Here is a 24,244-nt window from a genome sequence, read left to right as displayed (position 1 = left end):
CACACCACAAAGATGAAAACCTGGGAGTCAACATAAGTGGGCCTCATGTGGACTTTACTACTTGGCACGAGTGCTCACACTTTACCAATAGATTTTAACTGTGAAAGGTACGACGCAATTAAACACCCGCGTGTATTAACAGGCAGGGATTTTTTGGCCACGTTATCAGATGCTTTCTCGAACTGAGAACATTCTCCACCATGTTAACCCAATTTCCTGCACTCTAAAAGGCAATTTAATGTGTTAACCATCCTTCAGCAGTCTCGCCCTCTTGCCAACAGTTTGCCTCATCCTAACACCCGAAAAAACCCAAACAAGAGACAGTGTGCGCAGGAGAGCTGAAGACTTTTGATCGGACTCCAACGCAAAAAGGAATGATACAGAGAAAAAAAAAATTAAAAAAATTAAGGAGACACAAAGATAGAAAAAAATAATAATTCATCCAGTTTTCTGTTTTGAATTTGACTATTAAAACGCCAGAAGCCGCTACAGACGCACAGGTGCATTAACCAAAGCAACCAAGGGAACCAAGACAGGATCCCGACAGCAGGAATGCAAGCGTCTGAGATATTTGTAATACCCAAACACAGCCAGTCAAAACTCTCTCTCTCTCTCCAGCTGCACGCCGATGAGACACATAACTCTACTGGTCTGCTCTAAACAGTTTCCCCGACAGAAATGCAGTTCTGACATCAGGAGGCCACCCCTGCCGTCAGAACCACGTCGTCTTAACAACCTCCAGGGCCTGCGTACGAGTCAAAGGGTTTATCTGTCTGTCAGTCAATTAACAAAGAAACAAAATCAAGCGTGTCACAAAGGGCTAAAAAAAGACAATAAACACACCACATTCCTATAAAAACAAGCCTCGGCTAGCAGCACTGGGGTGGGGGGGGGTCTCTTTTTACAAGAATCAGCCGGCTGGAGCAGGGGTTAGCTCACAGGGATTCACAAGGAGCTGTTGTCTATGTTTATATGAACAGATTAAATTCCTTCTGATAAGAGATTAGTTTACAAAGAAGCTAAACAAAATGATCTGATAAGATGTTAACGGGTCTCAAAACAATGATCTGAACGGAACGCGGTTTTCGACAAGTGCAAAGTGGATTTTAACCGTCGCTGTCAAAACTGACAGGAAGTTTCGCATGAAAAAAATGACGCTGAATCATTGATCCCACTGAACTCATTCAGCGGAGGGAGAATATAGTTTTACCTGAGGATGTCCTATTCACACGAGATAAACAAACTCTGCGTTTTGCTCAAATTTAAGTTCTGTCATTATGGCTCTGCTACTTTCCATCTCACTCCACTGCGTGTCAGAGACAGTTTATAATGAATTACTTCTAATGGATGATAAAAAAAATATATATTTTTGATACTATTTATCCCAGGGAAGAGATTACCAAACACTTGGCAATATTTTAATCAGCTCCGCCTTTGCCGATGAACACTTAAATGATTGATTTAACGATTTCTTAAGCAACATCTCGACTTTGCGCTCTAGCATCTGTCCAAACTTTGAATTATGGCACATCTTTCATAATTCTTAAGTGAAAGGTGATGAAAAAATAAAAACTCACCTCTAAATCACAGTGATGTCAACTCACGCTGAATAAGTGTTACGAGAGGACCTCTGTGTTATGAGAATTATGTATAATTTGCGGTGTACTTTTCACTTCACAAATCACGAACGTGGATCATTCGAACGGGAATAAGATCACAGAGAACCTCTGTGATTATTAGAAATTACCGGAGGTCCCCAGGTAAAAATAATCCCGTGAAAACAGGGCCAACGATGGATCCACATCTCGATTCTGACTTGATCCTGATGGTTGTCCTACCACCACGTTTCTGTCCCTCTCTGAAACCGGTCACCAGATGTTAATCAAACCAACTGCAAATTCCTCCTGATTGGGTCAGCTGGTTGGAAATGAGGTGGTTACATGAGGCCTTTAATTATTTTGTTATCCTCTTATTGCCGGTGTAATAGAAACATCTCACTTAAAAAAAAATAAGTTTTTTGGGGGTGAGGGTTTCTCGTGTCAGTCGCTAAGGAATAAAAATGACACGCTTCTCTCTAAACCCATCGCCCAGATACACTAGTGTCTCAACAGGCCAGAATACAGGGAACCAGGGCTGCTGATGATGATGCCTCTTGCTTTCTTTCTCACCCACAACAACGCAGTTTCTTGCCCTTACTATCATTAGTGCTCTCTCCACCTGCAATACAACAAGATCAGGCACGTTTTCTGAAAGCTGGCAAAAAGCGCCGTGCTGAGAAACCAGTTACATAAATGGAAATAGACCTTGCTGAGGATAGGTACACTGCCATCACATAATAACTGCTGTGATCCACTGATCACTGGTATTACGCCTCAGGAGTTTTCATGGGAAGGTTTTCCTTTAAGGTCAAAGTGGCTTCCTTCTCTTAATGAAACGAGCATGGTGTGGTTTATTGCTCCAGCCCGTTCTTGTCTGTACTGTTTCTAGGACAGTATGCTCACATCATTTCATTTTTCCTGTCAGCACCTATGACCGCTGAAGGCATCACCTGCAGGGAGTAAACACACCGAGGCACATCTACGGCACGTCAGCTTGAGCAACAGTACACAAGTGAAGCAAGATTTGGAGAAACGGCTGCGGATTTGTATGAAAACCGTCCAAATACTGGGGGTGTACAAGTGGTAGCATGTCAGACGGGGGAGTGCGACAAACAGGAAGTGTGTATGGGTGTCTCTGCATGGGTGGGTGGGTGGGGAGTCGAAATCTCATGTCTGGGCTGCAGGGACCTTCTTTGTCATTAGGGGGAAGCGCGCCTGCTTCCTTTGTCTCCAATTAGTTTTTCTGAAGAGGAGAGAGACATCCTTTAAGAGAGGGGTTTAAATAATGACCCTTCATCATGCAGGGGAGGCCAGAGGCGGAAAAAGAAAAACTTTACTGAGCTCCGCTTTGAACATTTGGAGTCAGGAGTGACGAATCACGGCAACAGATGGTCGCGGAGAGGACGGGGACAGGACGGCGAGGGGCGATGGTGGACGAGGGCAGAGAGCGGGAACATTAGCGAGGAAAAGAGGGAGGAAAGGTGGAATTAATGGCAGGATACGACGTGTGGGCATTGACTTAAATAACCACGCTCAGAAACTGCAGGCAGGGAACATAAACGAGGGATGAAGTGGAGGTAGACACCAAAGAAAATACTGTTTATGAGGTTATTTTTTTTCTCCCCCCCTCACAACGCTTTGCACAAGCAAGAGATGAGACAAAAAAACAGCGAACATCTGACTTTTAGAGCAGCACTTCTTCCCTGGCCGAGAAACGAGCACTTCAGAGTGAAGAGTCGAAAAGTAGAAGTGAAAAAGTCAGTCTGTTGTGGCTTGAATTCTCTCTCCTTCTGTGCAAAGAATTGTTGGCTGAATGCGATGGAGGGTGTCTGACTCATCTTCCCATCATTCCAGACGGCAAATTCCTTCCATAATACTGCAGTCCTGCTGCCACATCATAGTTAACCCCGTGGCCAAAACAGGTCGGCTTGTTAAAGGCCATGTCAGCCTCTCCGTCTTTAATACTGTGTCACATAAATGTCCCTGGACCTATTAAAGATCATACACATCTAACAGGCTGCAAGCTCAATGAACACATCTTTCCTTTTCAAATCTCCAACAGCCCTAAGCAGGCGACTCTTGGATTCACACACAGCTCCTATCTGTTAATACAGGATTCCCAATAGAAGAGTAATTTAAAAGTGTGCAATCAGAGTTTCCGTAAAGGTGCACTGAAAGATGCCTCTTTACTGTCCAATGAAAGAGCAAGCAAGCTGAATATACAGAGTTTCTGTTTACACGTTTCTGCAGAGTAAACCCAGGTCAAACCAAAACAAAGAGGTAAAACCACTTAAGAAACAGATCCGAATAAACCACGGAACTGGGAAAAGGAAAGGAGAGGGAAATGATGGAGGTAATTTAAAGATCAACAGAGAAGTAAAAGGCAGCAGGCAATGAATGAAAAAGAAGAGCGCAGGTTTATAGCAGGGCAGCAGCAGTGTTGCAATGAGAAGACTATTTAGTAAATAGCAGTAAACAGACAGATCTGTGCAGCTGCGCGGGGTTAGATGGCCTATGTAAGGGTTGTGTGTTCTTATTAAACCCCAGGGGGCCCGAATAGTGACACAGCACCTGCATCAAGAAGAGACGAGGCGATTGAAAGATTATGAAAGGAGGGAGAAATTGAAAGACCCTGGAAAGGCCAAGCAGGATACAAGCTGGCATTGTGTCTAAATAACAGTTTATCACTGAAGTGCTAAACTTCAAAAGAGCATACTACTCACTGCAAGCTTGGAAAAACAAGCTTGGCATTTAAAGTCGCATTCTCTGCCATGTTTGTTGAAGGAAAAAAAATTTACTATAGTTAATAGGTTTCAGGCTGCTTTTCTACATTTCCTTTTGGAGCCAGACTAAAGAAAGTCATGAAATCTGACTCAATGGCCCATCAAAGCAGTTTAATCTCCATAAGATACTCGGAATCGAAGGACATCTCGCCAATCTGAATTCATATTTATATATATAGCATGTGCATGTTTACCTTAGGAAGCATGGGCGTGGCTTTCTTGCTTTTCTTCTCCGAGGGATCATCCAGCATGTCCGGCTCAAAGGTGTAGAGCTCGGCCAGCTCATTCATAGTAAAGTGCCTCTCGATCTGCTGCTGGTCCACAACGCGGAATGACAGAGACTGCTTGGTCACCTGTCGCTCATAAATCTTCTCCTCCATTGTACCCTGAAAGGAAAGAAAGGAATGAAAACGTTAGATTTCATTTAACATCAAGTTAATCAAACAGCTGGTTCAGGATTAGATCAATGTGGGAGATCACTCTGAAGGCCCCTTCATAGTACGGTAGTAACCTTTGCACACAGCCATCGCTCTGTAAAAACATCCAAACACTAGTCGGCGCTGTGTCGTTTTTGCCAGTTGGGTTCATTTTTGTGTCCACTTCCTGCTTCACGTTCAACAAGAGCGACTGAAACTTTTGCCGAAAATTTCATCGAAGACGAGTCGTACAAATGTTCGCACCTTTCTTCCATGTGTTCCAGCTTTATTGATCCAAAAGAATCATTTCAGAAATTGCGGAGATGGAGAAGCAGACGGAAATACTACAACAGAGACACGTTACTGCCAGACGGACAGCTTGTGTGCTCTGCGATAAAAATGGGCGATGACTTATCGTACCCCACAATAAGAATTTGCCAATTGATGACGCTCCTCTTGGATGAACTTGTCTCCCGGCTACAGCTGTCCCTGAAAATGTCCCAGATTTTAGGGTTTTATGAATGAGAAAAAACAAATGTTGCGCACAAATTACAACAACATTTCTTGCGGTAATCGGTCGCGCTGTTACAGATACAGCAGTTTAAACATGAATATGTCAAAATAAATGAAACTTTATCATTTTATCTTGATAACATTTAGTTCTGTTTTTTTTTTTTTTTTTAATCTTCTGCTGTAAATGTTTCACATTTCAGACTTGTGCTGCTTAACTACAGACCTGTAGTTAAGCAGCTTATTTGACAATAATTGGTCAGTATCATCTTTGAGTTCTTAAGGCTGAATGTAGTGACAGACTGAGTCAAATATGTGGATTGGAATTATATATTTTTTTAATCATGATTTTTATTACTCATGATAATTTCTTTTAAAACCCATATCACCCGTCACTACTCTGCGTTGTGTAGTTAGTTTTCTGGGGAGGTGCCCGTCAGTTATGGCGCTAGGCTCTGTGCGGTTCAAGAATAAACCACCTGTGAGTCATGCTGGGTTTATCCAACCAGTTCACCAGAAGAACTTTGAAAACCACATAGTGATCAGGGATAAATGTAGACCAGGGATGTCAAACTCATTTTAGTTCAGGGGCCACATTCAGTCCAATCTGACTTCATGTGAGTTGGACCCATAACATACAGTGGGGGAAATAAGTATTTGATCCCCTGCTGAATTTGTAAGTTTGCCCACTTCCATAGAAATGATCAGACTCTGGTTTTTATGGTTGTTTACTGGTTATGGGTATAGACAGAATATCAATCGAAAATGCATAAAAAACACACAATCTAAAAGTTATAAATTGTTATGTATTTTATTAAGGGAAATAAGTATTTGATCCCCAAGCACAACACAAGTCAGTACTTTGTAGAGAAACCTTTGTTGGCAAGCACAGCGATGAGACGTTTCTTGTAGTTGGTCACCAGGTTTGCACACAGCGCAGGAGGGATTTTGGCCCATTCATCTTTACAGACAGTCTCTAAATCCTTCAAGTTTCTTGGCTGCCTCTTGGAAACTCGGAGCTTCAGCTCCCTCCACAGGTTTTCGATCGGGTTAAGGTCTGGAGACTGACTAGGCCACTCCATGACCTTAATATGCTTCTTCTTGAGCCACTCCTTTGTTGTCCTGGCAGTATGTTTTGGGTCATTGTCATGTTGGAAAACCCACCCACGAGGCATCTTCAGTGTTCTTGCTGAGGAAAGAAGGTTTTTGTCCAAGATGTTACAGTACATGGCTGCATTCATTGGCCCCATAATGCGGTGAAGTTGCCCTGTACCCTTTGCTGAAAAACAGCCCCAAAACATGATGTTTCCACCTCCATGCTTAACCGTGGGTATGGTGTTCTTTGGGTCATACTCACGTTTTTTCATCCTCCAAACACGGCGGGTCGAGTTAATGCCAATAGCTCAACTTTGGTTTCGTCAGACCACAGCACTTTCTCCCAAGCCTTCTCTGAGTCATTTAGATGTTCAATGGCAAACTTAAGGCGGGCCTGTACATGTGCCTTCTTGAGCAGGGGGACCTTGCGGGCACTGCAAGAGTTCAATCCATAACGGCGCAGTGTGTTGCCAACTGTTTTCTTGGTGACGGAGGTCCCAACTGCTTCCAGATCATTAACAAGCTCCTGCCGTGTTGTTTTAGGCTGCTCCCTCACCTTTCTCATCATCATCCTCACTCCATGAGGCGAGATTTTGCGGGGAGCTCCAGACCGAGGACAGTTGATGGTCCTTTTATGGGTCTTCCACTTGCGAATAATGGCACCAATAGTTGTCACCTTCTCACCAAGCCTTTTGCTGATGGTTTTGTAACCTATACCAGCCTTGTGCAGGTCTACAATCTTGTCCCTGACATCTTTTGACAGCTCTTTGGTCTTGCCCATGGTGCTGTAGAAGTTGGAATGTAAGAAACTGATTCTTAGAGCAGGTGTGCTTTATATACATGACGAGTTAAGATCAGGAGTATTGGTAATTAGTTGACTGAACACAGCTGTGTGCCACATGCGCACCAGCCAATCTGTAGGAGCCTGAATTCTAAGTGAATTGTTGGGGATCAAATACTTATTTCCCTTAATAAAATACATAACAATTTATAACTTTTAGATTGTGTGTTTTTTATGCATTTTCGATTGATATTCTGTCTATACCCATAACCAGTAAACAACCATAAAAACCAGAGTCTGATCATTTCTATGGAAGTGGGCAAACTTACAAATTCAGCAGGGGATCAAATACTTATTTCCCCCACTGTAAGAGCATAATAACCTACAAATGATGACAACTCAATTTTCCCTTTGTTTTACTGCAAAGAACTAAGTGACTTAACTATCCTTTTTGCAAAACATTTAAACTGACAGAAAAGACATCGCTACAAACAGTCGTTTGTACAGTGGTTTGTGGTTTCCACTGTTTTCAATGACAAATGCAGAGTGTTCCCACCTGCTCTTATGGAGTAATTTCCTCTCATGCAGCCACAAAATGTTTGCGCTAGTTGGAGCTTTGATGCGTGAGACGTAGTCAAGTAGCTCATAATAGAAAGTCTAATGACGAAATCTATCTCCTCTACTTACAAAAAGCAAAACAAAAAAACAACTCACCTGTGCAAGGAACCTGTAGACGTAGACGGTCCTGATTTGGCCGAAGCGGTAAACCCTGAAGATACTCTGCACGTCGTAGGAGGGGTTCCAGGAGGCGTCAAAGATGATCACCCTGTTGGCTGCCACCAGGTTGATACCAAGTGACCCGGCGCGTGTTGAAATGAGAAACAGACGACCTCTGTGTGACGAACGCCAGACAGAAGCATCATTAAGTATATGTTTCATTTAAGATAAGAGGGATACGAAGGTGCCTGATTAATCTCTTATTGTTGCATTTTTGGAGACACGTCACCTTGTGTTACTAGTGTCATTGAACTCCTCGGCCCACTTCTTCCTGGTGGTGGCGTTGGTGGAGCCGTCCAGACGATAGTAGTCAATGTTCCTGAACCACTTGCCTTCACCTTCACAAACACATCACAGCTGTCAAGAGCTCTGATTTGACTGTTCATCACCGTACACGCTCCGCGAAATCTTCAAAAGCACACGTGTCGCCATCAACGAGGCTCTTTCCTTGTCAGAAGGACTTAGTTTGGGTGTTAGCAGACAGCAGATAGATGGCGGTGTTGGTTAGAGGCCAGCCGTGTTTAGCCTTCAAGATGGCCAACTCCCCCCGCCAGCCTTCATAACCAGCATTTCAGTATGTTTCCAATTACGGCACTGTGATCTTTTCATTACAAATTACAAACCCTTGAGCAAACATTTTTTGTGGAATAAAAAGTCAAGGTCTAATCATTTTCAAAATGAAAGCAAAAACAGCTGCTGAAGTTTAATTAGGAACATGACCTTACACCAGCGGCAATGTGTATGTGTGCGTCTGTGTGTGTTTAAGGGTAATAAGCACACCAGCGCGTACAAGAGTACATGTTGCATGTGAGGCCGATCTCGATGAAAACGCTCCGAAAGTACAGCGCAAAACTACAAAAATAAACTTGTAAATTTGCGCGTCTCAGTAGCTGGCTTAAAATATTAAACACTTGGTAGTTTTTAGCACAACATCTGATTATGGACAAGGATAGGATCATTCACTGGAGGTAAAAAGGCCTTAACCAAACAAAAACCCTACCTTTATATGGAGAGATTTTCTCGTCATCTTTAGCTCTGCAAGCCAACTCTAGGAAATCCTCAATCAGGTCCAGAGAGATGAGAGACTGACTGAACACCAACCTGAGCACATGCGAAAACATACATTGATGTCACTCAATCCAAACACTTTCCACTAACTAATGCAAAGCCAACGCCTGGAAAAGGTTTTACTGGTACGGATACTCACACTTTCTCTTCCACTTCCTCGGCCATGCGCAGGATCTCAAAGAGAAGAACCATCTTCCCCGAATGCTCCAGGATCTCAGCGTCGGCCTCCGTGACAAACTCCTTGTGCCAGTCGGCGCTGGGACTTCCTGGTGACGAGCCAGAGGGCCGAGCTGTTGGCGACACACAAAGTTTAGACACACAGATTAGTCTTCATGCGGTCAGCAGTGTCTCACAACAGGCAGATTATCACTATCACAGGTTTCTCTGCTACATCTAAACGTCAGCGCGTGTGTTTGTTTGTCGTGTGTCCACATGATCAATATTTTAAAAAGGCACCAACTTAACAACTCTATGGATGTGATGATACAATGACCTTGATAATACAGTGACTTCTAAGACACAACCAGATCATTTTTTTGTATTTAGTCGTCTTTCTTTTTCTTGGACGGACACAAAGGGAATTCATACCCGCTCAGTTTAATGCATGTTTAATGGACTAAGTCCAAAACCTCTTTTACTACTGACTGGATCACTTTTAATCAGTCAGAACGGAACTAAAGTTCTCCAGATATTCCCATACTTATGGTTCAAGTCCCACATTAACACCCAGCCAAGGTCCCATATATAATATATCTGTGACAAACTTACGCTCCTCTACAGGCTCTGGTCTGGGTCGACCCTCTCCGTTCTTGCCACGGGAGCTGGTGTTCCACTCCTTGATGACCTCCACATCATCGCTGTCCGAGTCATCAGATCTCTTCTTTTTTCCTTTTCCTTGCTTCTTTTTCCTTTTAGGAAAGAGGAACGTCGGAGGAGACCGGGTCAGCGGGAGCGGCAGATGCAGGAGAGAAGAGCAGTTAATATGAAGTCATGTCTGCGTACGGGTACAAAGAAAACAGCAAGTAAGGCCGACTTTACTTTTTAGCTTTCTCATCCTCAGAGGACAGGCTCATTGAGGATTCTTCGGTTTCTGAAGCGATGAATTCGTCCATACTGTCCTCGTCGAAGAAACCCTGCAAGAAATTGCACCGGCGTGAGACTCGACTGTGCTGAGATATAGGTCAGCCAAATAGAAAACTGGATTACGGGCAGCAGAAATGATGCATGAGGGGAAATTTTTGCTGCAGTGGCAATGTGTGTGTTGTTCTCTCTGGTGCATGACCTGTCAGGAGTACATTTCTATTGTTTTCGCACAGTGTGTGTGATTTTTGCTAATGTATTCCCAGTTTTTCAGTTGGTGTTTGGTGTGGTTTAGTCTGGTCTTCCTCAGCCCTACCCTGTTTTCTTTACTGATGTAGTCCAGCTGAAGGCACCAGGGATGGGTCCAGATTCTGCTGAGCATCTGGAAATCCTGGAAGAGTTTGGTCCCCGAGCGGCCGCGGCCCCCCTCCGTAGCATTCCCCACACCTGCATGCAAGGGAAAGAGTATGAGAAGGAAGATGAATGTGTGTTTGGATTAAACACCTGACAGCACGGCCTCAGTCTCCGTGTGTGCGCAGATGCTTAGACACGAGGAAACAAAACTCAAACCTTGATGTCTGCCTCCAAGCACCTGACTGTGGTCAGGTTTAAACAAATCCAATCAAACCAAGGAGCTAATCTGTTGTTATTGTGGCGACGATGTGGACACTAAAGACGGTGAGCCTTCAAATCCGTTCAATCAGATGCTTTCAAAGTGAAGGGCAGTTGTCGAAACGCTAATAAACCTGATCTACACGTCTCTTAGAGGTCGGGAGTGACTGTACAGCAGCAAAAGGAGGGAATAATTATGACCAGTCCCACCTCAAGTAATGACTGATGGTCTCTGGTCCAATGACGCTACCGTGGAGGTCCAGAGCCACAGTCACAACAGCAGCACTGTGCACTATGGACAACCCGGCCTAATGAGCCACAGCACATACCAGCTAACCCCCACCACCACCACCACTCCTGTTCTCACATACCAGCTCTCCTGTTCTTTGTTTTTGGTTTTGGTGTAAAACCTCTGGCCCCTACTCCCTCTAAATTTCTTTCCCTTTCCTTTATGCCCCCACTTCCCCCTCTTTTACCCCACACCCTCTGTTCCCTCTCTCCCAGAGCTCTTCATTAGGGAGACGTGGGAAACTGGGCTTAAATCCTGCCTGCGGCACTGTGCCAGCTGCCACTCACACACACACACATACACAGACACAGACACAGACACACACACACACACACACACACACACACACACACACACACACACACACACACACACACCTACGTCCTGGGCCACATTCTGAGAGAAAAGTCCACTAAACGACTTAACAATGCGCCGCAAAAAAAAAAAAAAGTGACAGACCAGGAAGGCCTTCCATTTATCTAAAAACCTTGTCTGAGTAAATGACATCCAGTAAAAAAAAAAAAAAAAAAAAGCACTTTTAACAGAAACAGGACTCCCGGCGCAGGGTTTAGTCTAGTCCTGGACTATGCACGTTTTTCCACTGGAATTTTCAATTTAATTTAGTTTTAGTCCAAGCGTAGGCAAAACCTTTGTCTGGGAAATCAGACCCGACGTTGGAAAAGCTCTGCTGTCAGCCTCTAGAGGCCCTGCTGTACCTCATACTCAGAAATCCCAAGCTAGTGGTGCTGAATCTTTCAATAAAAAAACTCCAAAAAGCTTCATTAGAGCGTGGTTCTCACCTGTGAAGTGCTCCAGGTAGTATCTGTAAAGTTTACACTGCAGAGGAGTGATTCTGATCGACAGCACATACTCGTGTTTGGGAGGCAGGAACTTGGTGAGCGCTGTGTAATCTTTTCTCTGTTGGGAGGAATAAATAATTATATTTAGGAGGCGAAAGAAAGGAAGTTAAAGCAAAGCTGAGCCAACAGGCAGTTTTTTTTTTTTTTTTTTTCCCCGTACCTGAACACAACCAGCCAGCATCTCATAGAGAATGTGAGCCCTCTTCTTCATGATCCTGACGTCGTGAAGCGTGGAGTCGGCGCACTGACCGTTCTGGATGGGGTTAATGAAACGGTTCCTAAACTCCTTCACGGAACCCAGCAGGTTTTCCTTAATGAAGTTTACCATGCAGTGGTCTGGTAAGAAAGACACAGGGGTCAGATGCTTTCTGCAAAATCAGGCTCTCAGCAAATAATTAGCTGGTTTTGTTCATGTAAGTGTTGCACAGGTGAACCAGGAAGACTCACATTCGATGAGGTTGTTCTGCAGAGGCGTTCCAGTCAACACGATCCTCCTCCTCGTCCTGATAGAATTCATCGCTTTGGACACCGCGGACGCCTCATTCTTCAGGATATGACCTTCATCGCAGATCACCAAGTCTGGACCTGGTGAAAAGGAACCCGAGGATTATTTCAGACAGAAATTCGAGTCACATTAAAGGCATTACCGAGAGCTGGACTAGTCCGGCTAACCGAGCGCTGCATGTGGAGTCGGTTCAACAGTTCATTCCCAAATACCAGGAACGTCATTCTTCAACAGAAGTAATGTAATTAGGGTCATTGTGAGTTACATTCATTTTTAAAGATGGTGAGTGTGAACGGTGGTAAATGTCTGCAGGTTTGAACACTGGCACACTCTGGTGCATGAGTGCGGTACTCCGGCCGGGAAGGTATGGCCTTAATAATGTGTGATTTACTAATCAGTGGATTGTTTTTGTTGCAGTTTCCAGCACTTAACCCGTGTGCTTACTGTGAAAGAAAGTAAAGTTTGTAGAGAACCACAGCAGGTGGAACATTTTTTTAGTTTGGGCTCTGTTTTGTAACACTGAAGTTTCAGTAGCAATGAAACTGAAACACCAACCACGATATGTCCTTTGCTTTAATTGACATCACTTCAACATTTTTAAACCTCAGTCACAGCTGTCAATGCTTCTTACTTACATCACCTATATTTTAAACAGTGGGGTGATTAACCCCATGTCCTCATATGGGGACATTAAGTTTTAGGTTTTATTGCAGCTTATTCAGCTGCATTTACACCGATTGTCCTCATTATTGGATGCTTTGGTCTGCCATCTAGTGGTAGCAAAGGTTAAAAGTTATTGATTTATGCTTCTAGTTGACTCGCAAATTTAACAAATTTTTACCACATCGCTAATTAGCAAGTACTCGTTTGAGGACATTGTTTGCAGTTTTATATTTTGTCACACATTGGGTGACTTTATTATAACATAAATAATGAAATAATCCCAGTGTCCACATATGAGGACTACTACTTCCTGTTGAAAGATGATGCTTAGTTTTTATACGTCTCAGGTCCTACTGAGCCCAGATACTGTGGAGAAATTAAAAATGCATACCAAATAAGAGCTCGGGTCTCAGAAACTTAATGATTTTAAATGTCTTTAACGTAGGTATTTTTTAATACTTTCACTTTATCCATTACCTGGATCAACCAGTGTCTTCTGGAAGGTCTCCTTAAGCTTCTTGCTCTTAATGTTCCTCCCCTGTGTCAGATTTCGGTACATCTCGTAGCCAATAATCATAACACCACCCGACTCCTGCCATCGCTGCAGGACATACGCCCGCTCCTGTGGCCTCTTCACTGTGGCAAGCTCGGTCACCTGACAATCACACCAGAGATCAATATGGCGACCACCACAGTGTTGTCATAAATAAACTTCTTTAAAAGGTCAGAGGAGGAGATCGTCACCTCTAAACTCTCGTCATCCTTCATTCCTTCTTGCCACTTCTCAAACTCGTTGAGCCAGTTCAGGACAGTGTTCAGGGGACAAACCACCAGAGCTGTAGCAAAGTCGAGCTTGTCACAGAGAAGCAACGTGTGAAGGAATGCCACCACCTACAGGGCAGAAGAAGAACTACATTTAAACACAGTCACCACATTAAGTCTTTGCAGAGATTTAGGTCTACGAAAACTGCAACTGACACAGCTGGCACAAGACTGAAAATAACAGAGTGAAACCACAGACCATAATCAATACTGCGAGCTATTCCATACCTGCAGAGTTTTTCCCAGGCCCATACAGTGGGCAAGGATGCAACCAGAGCCTGAAGACTTCTCAATCTTTTTCATAGACTCACAGCAGCAGTCCCACATAAACTGCACCCCTGAAACAAATCACATGGATACATTAGTTTCAAGCATCTCGGGTCTTCTTGGCTATTGCAAGTGCAGTTCCTCAAATGTTTTAGGGACTGAATTGAGTTAGTTCTCACCATCAACCTGGTGAGGCTTCAGCTTTGTGACCAGGTTCCTGTGCACCTGCACCAGCGGCTCCTTGGTCTCTTCGTCCTCATCCAGCACCAGTTTAGTGGTGATGGGACAGGCAACCGCAGAAGACTCCTCCACCACGATCACCTGGAACAAAAAGAGGCCATTTTCACTTTTTTGAAATGGAGTCAATTAGATTTTATTTGAAAGAAAATATTATCCCTATATCATGGGGATGCTATTTTAATTGTATCATTCATATTCTTATTTCCATAATAGTCCATGTTCATCCCTTAAACAAACAACTAAACATCTGCCTTCTTACGTCTGGTCAAAGATATATTTACATCTGTATTTGAGACAAAAGCCTAATTACACTAATGGCTGGTCTTTTATTTCACAAATCAAATCCTAATTCATCATGCACTTAATTAGTATTTAAGCATGTGCACACTGTTAATTATGACACACGCTAACCCTGCTTCTTAAAAAAAGATAAATATTTCAGCTGAAACCAGATCACTGATTATGTTGTTATTTCACAAGCCGTACGAAGCTTATTCAGAGCAGCGTTTCCTATGCAGGCATTCAGCTGCAGTCCACTGTGCCTCTTAATTTTAAGCATGCAGCTGAAATTTGACATGGTTCATTATTATTCACAGTGAGATGTAACCACGGCAACTTGCGCTCTCTACGGCGGGCACAGCTGACCGAGGCTGGAAGCCAAGTTGACCCTGACACACACCTGCAAACAAATAGATGACCACAATGGCAGCGCGACTGTCGGGTTACACAAACAGCAGGTGGCAAACGAGGGCTGGTGTTTGCCTTCTTTCACCTTTAACGCGACAATACGCGTATCTGCTTAATTTGAGTGCATTTCCTATTATTCCTGGATGGATGCATCAAATAAAACTTAGCCGTTCAGCTTACTGTGGTACAACTACATTAATCTGAAGGCAAATTAATGCATATTGTCCCTTCCCAAACAAATAAAGAGCAAGAGAGCGCACTGTGTCATCTCCCTCCAACTAACATTGTTTAGTTTGATCGTGCAGATGTGTCAGACTATTTACTGTTAATGTTCTGGTATTTTGGATTTTGCTATGTATGTATTTGAACGTACAAGCAGCCATCAATTGTGTCACATGAATACAAAAGTTAAAGCTCAAAGAGAAAGACAGCCAGAGTTTCCCCAGTAGGATTGTGTTGTTTAGTTTCTTCAGATTTCACTACAAACATTAATACACTGATAGAGTCTGTGTGGAGAGCTCAGAGCTACTGGATTTCATTAGAGAAGAATCTGACGAAGAAAGAGAAGCAACTAAAATGTGTGTTGCTCTGTTTACTGCCGTGATGTGAAGTTTGAAATTCAATGTCGGTCTCTCTATGGGATACTAACTTGTAGTTATTGAGTGTAAGAGAATAACTAGCCTGCGCGTCGCAGTGTGGTGTAGGGAGGGCAGTGTAATCTGGACTTTCTGAAGCCATTATGCCCAGTCAGTCTCTGCTATGTCAATTGAATTGTTTGTCCAGGCTGTATGCGCCGAAGGAAAAAAAAAAAAAAAAAAAAAAATGTGTCATAGTCCTAAACACCATCTAAGCACAGCTGAGTTGCTTTTGATTGCAACACAACGGGTCTGATTGGTTCTAGGAATATCTGTCGTGAAACACTCTGTAATGAATTTAAAATATGTCACTAGACTGACACACTGATAAGAATAAACAATAACAGATACAACACAACGCAGAGAGAACAGTCAATGGTACCAGTTACCTTACTTACTAATGTTGAACTAAGCTGAAAAGCATAGCTAACAGTGATAAAAGATATGAGCCCGTCTGTGGCTCCACCAGAGCCTAATACGTGCCACAATAGTCTCTGTCAAAAAGGAATATTTTATTGTTTTACTGATTCTGTTGTGTTTTGCTCTGCTGCCATTCCCACCTTCCCCTCTTCCTAACAGTACCACTTCCTCACACTCCTTAGTCTCATAAAATACTTCAGAAAACACTGAATTCTTAATATTCACAATGTGTTCTTATTTATAATATTCAAGGCTTGATATGGGCTGTTTCTAAACAATATCTCATGTGCCCTCTCTAAACTGAGTTTCTAATCCCTTTGGACGACGCGTCTTACTTACTAGTCGTTACGCTACTTTGGTTTCTCTCAATGTCATCATGAGTAGATTTAGGAATTTAATTAAGTGGAGTCCAAAGTGGAACTATTGATCTGACCGAGTGAGCAGCCTGAAGTGTCTTCAGTGCGCCCAACTCACAGCGGTTCTTATTCAACCTCGATCTGCACGTCCCTAAGTTTTCAGAAAACCTGAGTTGCCCTGGTAACCAAACACCGCGCGCGTGTGTTTTAATCACTTAAGGACAACTCATTTCCTGGGGAACACACACAATTTTGTCACGGCACAAAACGAGGACGTGAACACTTCACCTGACACGCCCAATGATTAGGCGACTCAATTCCAGAGAATAAAACAGCTCAGTTATTACAGATAAGAATTTACTTTCACCTCGCGAAGTTTCTCCCTGAGCGCCTCTCTCTCAGCTATGCGCTTCCTCCTCTCCTCCTCCTCTTTCAGAGCGTCTCTCGTCTCCGTCCGCAGCTTGTCGTCTTTGAGGATTTTGCGGATCTTTTTTCGGCCCTTGCGCCCCTCTCCATCTTGGTCGTCATCGCCTTCCTCTCCGCTCTGTGGAAATGAACATTAAGCCCGGCCCTCTGATCTTCAGCCCTCGGGAGAAAAAAAGACTCACTTCCTATGATCAGTGGCCGAGTTACCCTATGATTCATTTGTACGCTCAATAATCTTCACAACACGCTGCAGGGGGAAGTTTAAATAACATTTTATGTGTCATGCGTGACTTGACTGGTAAACTTCACGTGGGTCCATCTCCTCTACCTAGTAATCCTGCGATGGAAAAAAACTAACTCCAGGAGAGTTCAGGAAAACTACCAAGTGAACTAAATTTAAAAATCACCTTCTCATTGCTGGAGGAGGAGTCCTGTACTTTGATCCTACGTCGCTTCTTTTTCTGCTTATAACTCCTCTGCTTCTCGTCATCCTTCTTCTTGGAGGATCTAAAGACGGGAAACATTATTTAATTAAGCAACAGCAGCACTCGATTAATCCAGATCCACTGGCAGGGAAATAAATTACATTCACTCATCAGCCGCTGCTCTCGCTTCTCACCTGGTCTTTCGGCGCTTGTCGTCTTTTTCGGATTCACTGACCTCCTCGCTTACCGCCGACTCCGAACTGGACTCTGACTTTTCAAAGTCCGAGTCTGCAGAGTCGTCGCTGCCCACTGACAGACGGAGGAAAAACAAAAAGTCACTCCAGAGTTCTGAACGTAGAATATTTGTACTAACATTTGCTAGTCATTGCAAAAAGGGTGAATCATAAACTCATAGTTAACCTTTCCGGCTTGACTTTTTCTTGCCCCCCTTCTTGTTCCCTTTTGTGGAAGCTTTATCCTCTCCTGATTCACCCTCACTCAGCGAGAGTTTGTGACGAAGCAACTTGTGGCGTCTGCCACCTTTCTTCACACCGACATCAGAACCGTCCGAGTCTTCTGTGTCATCGTCGTCGTCTTTAAGGAGAGAAACAGTTTGAGACAGTTCAAAGTAAAAGGCTCAACTGACCCTCAACAGCTCATTTTTAGCAACTATGTTACCTTCTTGCTCACCCTCTTCTTCCTCTTTTCCTTTTTTAATTTTCTTGGGGGGTTTCTCTTCCTTATCTTCTCCCTCATTGTCAGAGGAGCTCTCTTCTCCCGAAGAATAGTTGGATTTTATTTGGGCAAGAAGCATTTTCTTAGCAATCCTTCAGGAAGAAGGAAAAAGTGTGAGGGTTTCACATGAATCACATAATTAAAATGAGTTTTTTTTAAATGCATAAAATACATTAATAAAGAAAAAGAGCTGTCATGCTTCTGTGTTTTCGTTCCTCTTTTCTTTTTATTATTACCATTTGAGATGAAAACATTAGATTCTTCACTGAGAAACGTGAGGAGTCACTCAACCGTCTTTTGCTCCTGTCACAAGAATCGTGGGAAGTACCTGTTTTCAGGATCGTCGTCGTCGTCCTCAACACGAGAGATTTCGTCTTTAGTGTCCACTTCATCCCCTGTATGACAAAACACACACAGTTAATGGAAAAGCACGAAAGCTAAAAAAAACAAAACAAACAATTGTTCTATTGTTCTACAGATAATTATTGAGACTCTATATATGTGCATACACGTGTACAAACAAGTTCCAGATGAGTAGCATCCTGCAGTTAGCAAACAAGACTCCTGCTGTATACTACTGTACAAATATGAGACTGACATTCACCGTCTGATGTAACTTCTGATGCAACCGCAAATTACACTACAACTAATCTTTTAATGCATGTATTTACAAATTAGGCTAAATTACCGGAAGATTGGTGGAAGGGCCCACTGCCTCCTAGGATGTTATCCTCCACGAGGGGTTTGATCTTCTGCTCATCGCTGTCCTCTCCGGAGTCACCTTTAGCCTGCTGGTCCTCCTCCTCCTCCTCCTCGTCCTCATCACTTGAGGAAGACTGCAGCTTGGAGGCTGCTTTGGAGCTCCTCCCCTTGCGCTTCTTTTCGTAAGACCTCTTCCTCTTTTCGGGTGAGCTTTTATCCTCCTCTTTGTCTTCTTTTTGTTTCTTCACGCGGGTAGACCTCCTCTTCGCCGCGCCCGCTTTACTCTTCACCTCCTTCTCCTCGTCAGAGTCGGAGTCTGAGGAGCCATTCTGGTGCTGCTGCTGCTGCTTCTTCTTCTTGGACATCTTCTTGTCTTTATTCGTCTGGTCTGAATCAGAGCTCTCAGACTTCCTTTTGCGTTTGGACAATTTCTTTGTAGTCTTTTCAGATGCATTTAGCTTGGACGAACTATTTTTAGCAGTAGCAGTGCTGCTGCCCTGTTCCTCGTCGGTGCTTTGGCCTGCTGCAGCTTTCTCTAGCAATGCATGAGGAACTTCATCTGAATCAGAGTCTAGTGTCTTCTCCTCCACCTGCTTCTCGGTTGTCTGTTTGACGCGGCTGGCTTTCTCCTTGTCCTTACTTTCGTCCTCAGACTCTGACTCCGAGGAGGCGTTCTTGTCCGTGTTTTCAGCCTGCTTCCTCAAAGGAGTGGTTTTCACTCTACTCGAGCGACGGCTGGGTGGTGGACTCTCCGTTCCGTCTACCGCATCCGAAGCAGCACTTTTGTCCTCGTCAAGCTCCTCTTTACTCTTTTTCGGCGTCTCTTCTTTTTTCATCTTGTTTTTGGACCTGGAGGACCTGGACTCGCACGTTGTCACAACTGGCACGGGAGTCAGTTTGACTATGAGGTTCTTCACTTTGGGCTGTGGGCTCTGAGAGTCTGTTGGGTTTTCATTTGACTTTGCAGGAGTATGTGCGGCCACATTACCGTCAGTCTGTGAGAGCATGGTGGAATCTGAAAGACTCTCCACCATCTGAAAAAGCTCCTCAGGAACCGAAGTAGGCACGGACATGATGTCACGATCTAAGGACATTTCACCAGCTGACATTAGTCCCTCTTCACAGGCTTCCCTTTTAATCGTCTTTAGGGGCACGTCAGTTCCTGTTTCATTGTCTTTCATTTCAGTGTCATTCAACACTTGATCAGTGTCCATATCCTCCTCATTACGCTCTTCCACGTCCGCTTCTTGAGTAGTCTCCGACTCTTTAACCGACTCCGCCACATTATCCGCGTGGCCCTTTTCTACAGGAGCCGCTGCGTTTCCTGCAGGAGCCTCTTCGCTTTCTGCTGGAGCCACTACGTTTTCTGCAGGAGCCTCTTCGCTTTCTGCAGAAGCCACTACGTTTTCTGGGAGAGCCTCTTCGCTTTCTTCAGGGGCCTCTTCGCTTTCTGCAGAAGATGCTGCGCTTTCTGCAGGAGCTACCGCATCAGAGCTGTTCTTTACAACGTGCTGTCCTTCATTACCGTTCTGCAACTCCATATTTCGGAACTCGGGCTCCAAAGCCTCCTCCAAAGCACTGTGGGCCTTTTTCAAATCAGCGAGAACAGCTTTGAAGGCTTTCAAATGCCGATACCTGATAGACTTATCTCCCTGGTCCTCCACTGCCTGTTGGATGAACTGGATGAATGTGTTGTTTAAGCCAGCTGTAGTTTCAACAAGTTTTTTTGCTTTCTTTATAAGTTCTTTGGGTAACTGCAGTTTTTTGTAGGAGAAACTCATCGTCCCCGAGCCTTCAGTGTGTTCTTTTCCATTGACAACCGCTTTGTGCTCTTTGGCTGCTTTGTTCTTGTGCTTCTTGCTCTCGCGTTCCTCTGTTTTATCGGTTTTACGCTGCTTCAGTATCACCAGTTCTTGTTTCTCCAAGATGCGCTGACATTTGGAGACCAGGTCCTGGAGGGGCTCTGATCTGCAGACATAGCAGTGCCACTTTGAGTTCTCATCAGTTATGACTGACAGCTCCTTCCTGCCGAGGTTGCGCAGAATGCACTTCTTGCAGAAGGCGTTGTTGCAGTAGTCGCAGCAGATGAGCTTACCACCTTCAGCACACCACCTGGGGAGGAAAAAAGTTAGATAATGTGTAAGGGTAAATGAGGAATCCAAACTCTTTAGGACAACTCGTACTAAGGAGTTTGACACACTATGGAAATCTGACTGAAAAATGTCTATGTATAATAATGTCACACTCTTTGAGATGTCCAGCCAAACCTATTGTTATAGGTTTAATACGTAATGTATAAGCAATGTAATAAATAAGCAATGTTATAAATAAAATGTTGTACCTGCACTGTTCATCCATGCCGTCAGAATCTCTGGAGATGTCATCACTTTTGTAGTAGTTGTAGCATGACTGGAGAAAGAGGAAATAACGTGATCAGTGACACACCATGAGTACAGAAAATGTATGAAAAAACTTCATTGTAATGGTCGAGAGAATGTAACTTTCCTACCTTGCAAATAAGAACTTTGAGTGCAGGATGCTCGTACAGAGAGTTGCGCTGAAACTGGTTTACTTGTTTTCCACAGGCAGTGCAGCTGACTTTCTTCTCCAGGGTATCATCTGTGGTAAACGACCCATCAGTGAAGATCATTCACTTGAGAATTATATGCACACATACAACTAAACACAGCATACAACTAACAACATCAAATCACCTGTTTTTTTCTGTTTGAAATCCACTCTGAGTTTCATGGCACCTTTATTTTCATTCCCAGCCGGTCTCATCACTAAAGTACCTGAAGAATGAACAACAATCAATATCTAAAATCAGTATTCTTTCCTGCAACAACCATGTCTAGATTATAACAAGAAAGAGCCTTCGTTCACTTTTTACCTTTAGATACGTTGTCGGAAGGATTGTCAGAAGTGGCGCTTTCATTTTCACTTTCGGCTGAAGAGCCAGATTCACTCTGTCCAGTGTGCTTAGATACAGTGGAGGGCTTCCTAAAGCAAGTCAGCAAGTAGATTAGCACTTTAAGCTGCATCTTATTGAACCCTTGAGATAACATGCTAGTGCAAATCTTCTCACCTTTTGCTGCGGGAAGAGGAGTGCTTCAGAGTTTCTCCTGAGCTACCAGGCTGATGCGCAAAAGAGATTCATTTTAACAGCTTGAACATTAAAACACACTGTAAACATCAGACTGCCAAAGAGAGGACGCACTTACCTCCTCCCCCTTTTCTGCCATTTGGTCTAGGTGTGATTCAGAAGCCAGACTCATTTTACCTGGACAGACATGTGAAAGTTTTTTAATTAAGATTATACACAGTGTTGATGACATGCATATATGCATGTATTTACAGCAACAACAATAACCACCACAACAAACTGCGTTTACGTCCCTGTAACTAGTTTATTCCTTTCATTACAAAACAGTTCAGAATTTCATAACATATATAATATTATTTCTACTTTTGTCCTTTTCTCCCCGCTGACTCAAGAGAGGGCATAAAAAGCAACAAAAGGCGACCGTGCTTTTAGCTGTTCTTATAAAGCACTGTGTGGTTTTCTGAATTAGCTAAGTCAACACAAGTGTTAGTGCGGTTCGTAGGCTGGCACTGCTTCACAGCATCTGATGATGAGATTGTATTGCAGTGATGTGAGGATGTGCATATATTCACTGTAAGAATGTAAACTTTTAGAGAGTTGGCATACTGTAATATTACAGTTAAACCACTGACAGCTTTTTCATTGTCTCGTATACAAGCAGACAGGTAGGAGACTCAATAGACAGCGCTGTCTCCAGTTCATATCACAAATACAACTATACAGAGAAAGTTAAAGAATAAATGAGCAGCAAAAAAAATTTAAAAAATGCACTTAGAATAGGTTTTCAGGAGTGTTTGATCTAATAAAAATATTCTCCCTCCACACAAAACAAATGCACTATTTAGTCAGAGCTATGCAATCATTTGATTAAAAGTGAAGAATTCAAGAACAGTGAGCATCTAGAGAGGTCATAAAGATTTTTATCTGATTGTGTTCCTGTGGAGGTAAACACAGTCGATGTAGTTGGAGGGAAATTTTAAATGTTCCAGACAGCGCTTATGTTTACGTTTTTGTTTTGTTTTTATGCAGAGCAGAATTTCCCTAAATCCTGCAGATAATGTGCTAACAAAAGGATAATGATTAATGATTTCGTGTGGTTACAAATACACCTGTGAGTTAACGAAGTGTTTTTTTTTGTTTTTTTTTTAGGTGCATGTGTCCTGAGACACAGTCGCTGCTGTTTATTTTGAGTCATCATAATGTGCTGATTAGATGAGCGGCGTTGAACTGTGTCTCGGTCCCGCCATTACATTTACACAAAAGTCACAGTGTCAGTCTAAGGAAAACAACCCACGCTTCACAAATTGAGCTTGCTTCTTTATCGTTTCCGTGTTTTTCTTATCTCGGGAACCGCTGGCTGACATGGCTTGGATTTAGCCGTGCTAACGCTGGCTACCCGAAGCGTTTCGTTTCGTTTACTCTGCGTCGTCCTGTCAACCTCTCGTAATCTCGGATGGAAATAAGGTCCAATGCATGACCATGCACCGATGCATTCACGGGCCTCCCCTGCCTCTGAAGGATGCCGTGGCACCGCAGCCTGGTACCTTCTCGTAGCACCCGAAGTGGGGATGCAACATTTAGCCAGTCACTAAACACACAGGCGCGCCTTTTTTTGCAATGAATCGCATGGTTCTTCATTTTTCCATTACACCGACAAACAGTCTGGGATGTGCATGTGCGCGTCTGAATCTGCGTGTGCGCGAACTTGAACATTGCCGGCTGCGTAGCTAACAGCTAATAGCTAGCTAACTAGTCACGGGCTCGCCGCTAGTGAAGGTAGCATAGCAATCAATGTAACGCGGACTTGTCTAAACAAACACAGCCAAATAAAGAGTTCCTACCAGCTTTCCGCCGCCGTCATTTCTCCACCGACAAAGACGAGGGTTAGTTTCGGTGCAGGCGGCCCGCTCAAATGCAAAATGCACGTTTCCGTGGGTGCGGAGCCTGGAATAAGCACAGAATACTGAAACAACTCCAGTCAGGGTAGACAAAGCAAGGGGACCATCTTGCCGGATAGCTGTGGACGCAGTAAAATGGCGCATCTAGCCTCAATCCTGTGCGCGCTCCTATTGGCTGACCGCCGCCGCCCCGACTGGTCCATCATCAAAGCACCGCTGCGCCATAGGCTCATGTCTGCAGGGCTAGGTGAGCGCTGATAAAGTTCTTCTTCAGGCTATGTAGTTTTTGCAGGAGAAGTAGGCGTTGCAGTGAATAAGATAACATGATGGGCGACACTTGTTCATCAAATGTGTGTGTGTGTGTGTGTGTGTGTGTGTGTTTTTTTTTTTTTTTTTTTTTTAATTTTTTTGGGGGGTCGATATAAGCTAACAAAAATGGCAATAATTACAAAAATAAAATGGTAACTGAAATAGATGTAAACAAAGGT

At 43.6% G+C, this 24,244-nt stretch overlaps 1 protein-coding gene across 4 annotated transcripts in view; it reads right to left on the bottom strand.

The window, feature by feature from the left end:
* atrx (ATRX chromatin remodeler) overlaps positions 1-23,915 on the bottom strand; it is a 32,372-nt gene extending 8,457 nt beyond the window's left edge. The window contains exons 1-29 of one of the 4 annotated variants that reach the window (XM_047584831.1): positions 23,700-23,915; positions 21,977-22,035; positions 21,841-21,890; positions 21,646-21,755; positions 21,467-21,547; positions 21,262-21,371; positions 21,094-21,161; positions 18,739-20,864; positions 18,379-18,445; positions 17,994-18,142; positions 17,736-17,909; positions 17,510-17,624; positions 17,298-17,397; positions 16,826-17,008; positions 14,306-14,447; positions 14,088-14,197; positions 13,782-13,928; positions 13,515-13,692; positions 12,317-12,454; positions 12,030-12,205; positions 11,810-11,927; positions 10,425-10,555; positions 10,067-10,161; positions 9,797-9,936; positions 9,168-9,318; positions 8,961-9,061; positions 8,190-8,298; positions 7,898-8,075; positions 4,576-4,767 (exon numbers count right to left, since the gene is read on the bottom strand). In XM_047584831.1, the coding sequence (XP_047440787.1) occupies positions 4,576-4,767; positions 7,898-8,075; positions 8,190-8,298; positions 8,961-9,061; positions 9,168-9,318; positions 9,797-9,936; positions 10,067-10,161; positions 10,425-10,555; positions 11,810-11,927; positions 12,030-12,205; positions 12,317-12,454; positions 13,515-13,692; positions 13,782-13,928; positions 14,088-14,197; positions 14,306-14,447; positions 16,826-17,008; positions 17,298-17,397; positions 17,510-17,624; positions 17,736-17,909; positions 17,994-18,142; positions 18,379-18,445; positions 18,739-20,864; positions 21,094-21,161; positions 21,262-21,371; positions 21,467-21,547; positions 21,646-21,755; positions 21,841-21,890; positions 21,977-22,030 (5,493 nt within the window). In that variant the 5' untranslated portion in view covers positions 22,031-22,035; positions 23,700-23,915. The remainder of the gene's footprint in view (positions 1-4,575; positions 4,768-7,897; positions 8,076-8,189; positions 8,299-8,960; positions 9,062-9,167; positions 9,319-9,796; positions 9,937-10,066; positions 10,162-10,424; positions 10,556-11,809; positions 11,928-12,029; positions 12,206-12,316; positions 12,455-13,514; positions 13,693-13,781; positions 13,929-14,087; positions 14,198-14,305; positions 14,448-16,825; positions 17,009-17,297; positions 17,398-17,509; positions 17,625-17,735; positions 17,910-17,993; positions 18,143-18,378; positions 18,446-18,738; positions 20,865-21,093; positions 21,162-21,261; positions 21,372-21,466; positions 21,548-21,645; positions 21,756-21,840; positions 21,891-21,976; positions 22,036-23,699) is intronic. The other 3 variants (XM_047584832.1, XM_047584833.1, XM_047584834.1) reach the window with 3 other exon arrangements.
* Positions 23,916-24,244: the final 329 nt, after the last annotated feature.

The sequence above is a fragment of the Mugil cephalus genome, chromosome 5, assembly GCF_022458985.1.
Source record: "Mugil cephalus isolate CIBA_MC_2020 chromosome 5, CIBA_Mcephalus_1.1, whole genome shotgun sequence".
Classification (NCBI taxonomy): domain Eukaryota; kingdom Metazoa; phylum Chordata; class Actinopteri; order Mugiliformes; family Mugilidae; genus Mugil; species Mugil cephalus.
Note: the sequence above shows the minus strand (reverse complement) of the source record. Positions and strands in the feature narration are given on the sequence as shown.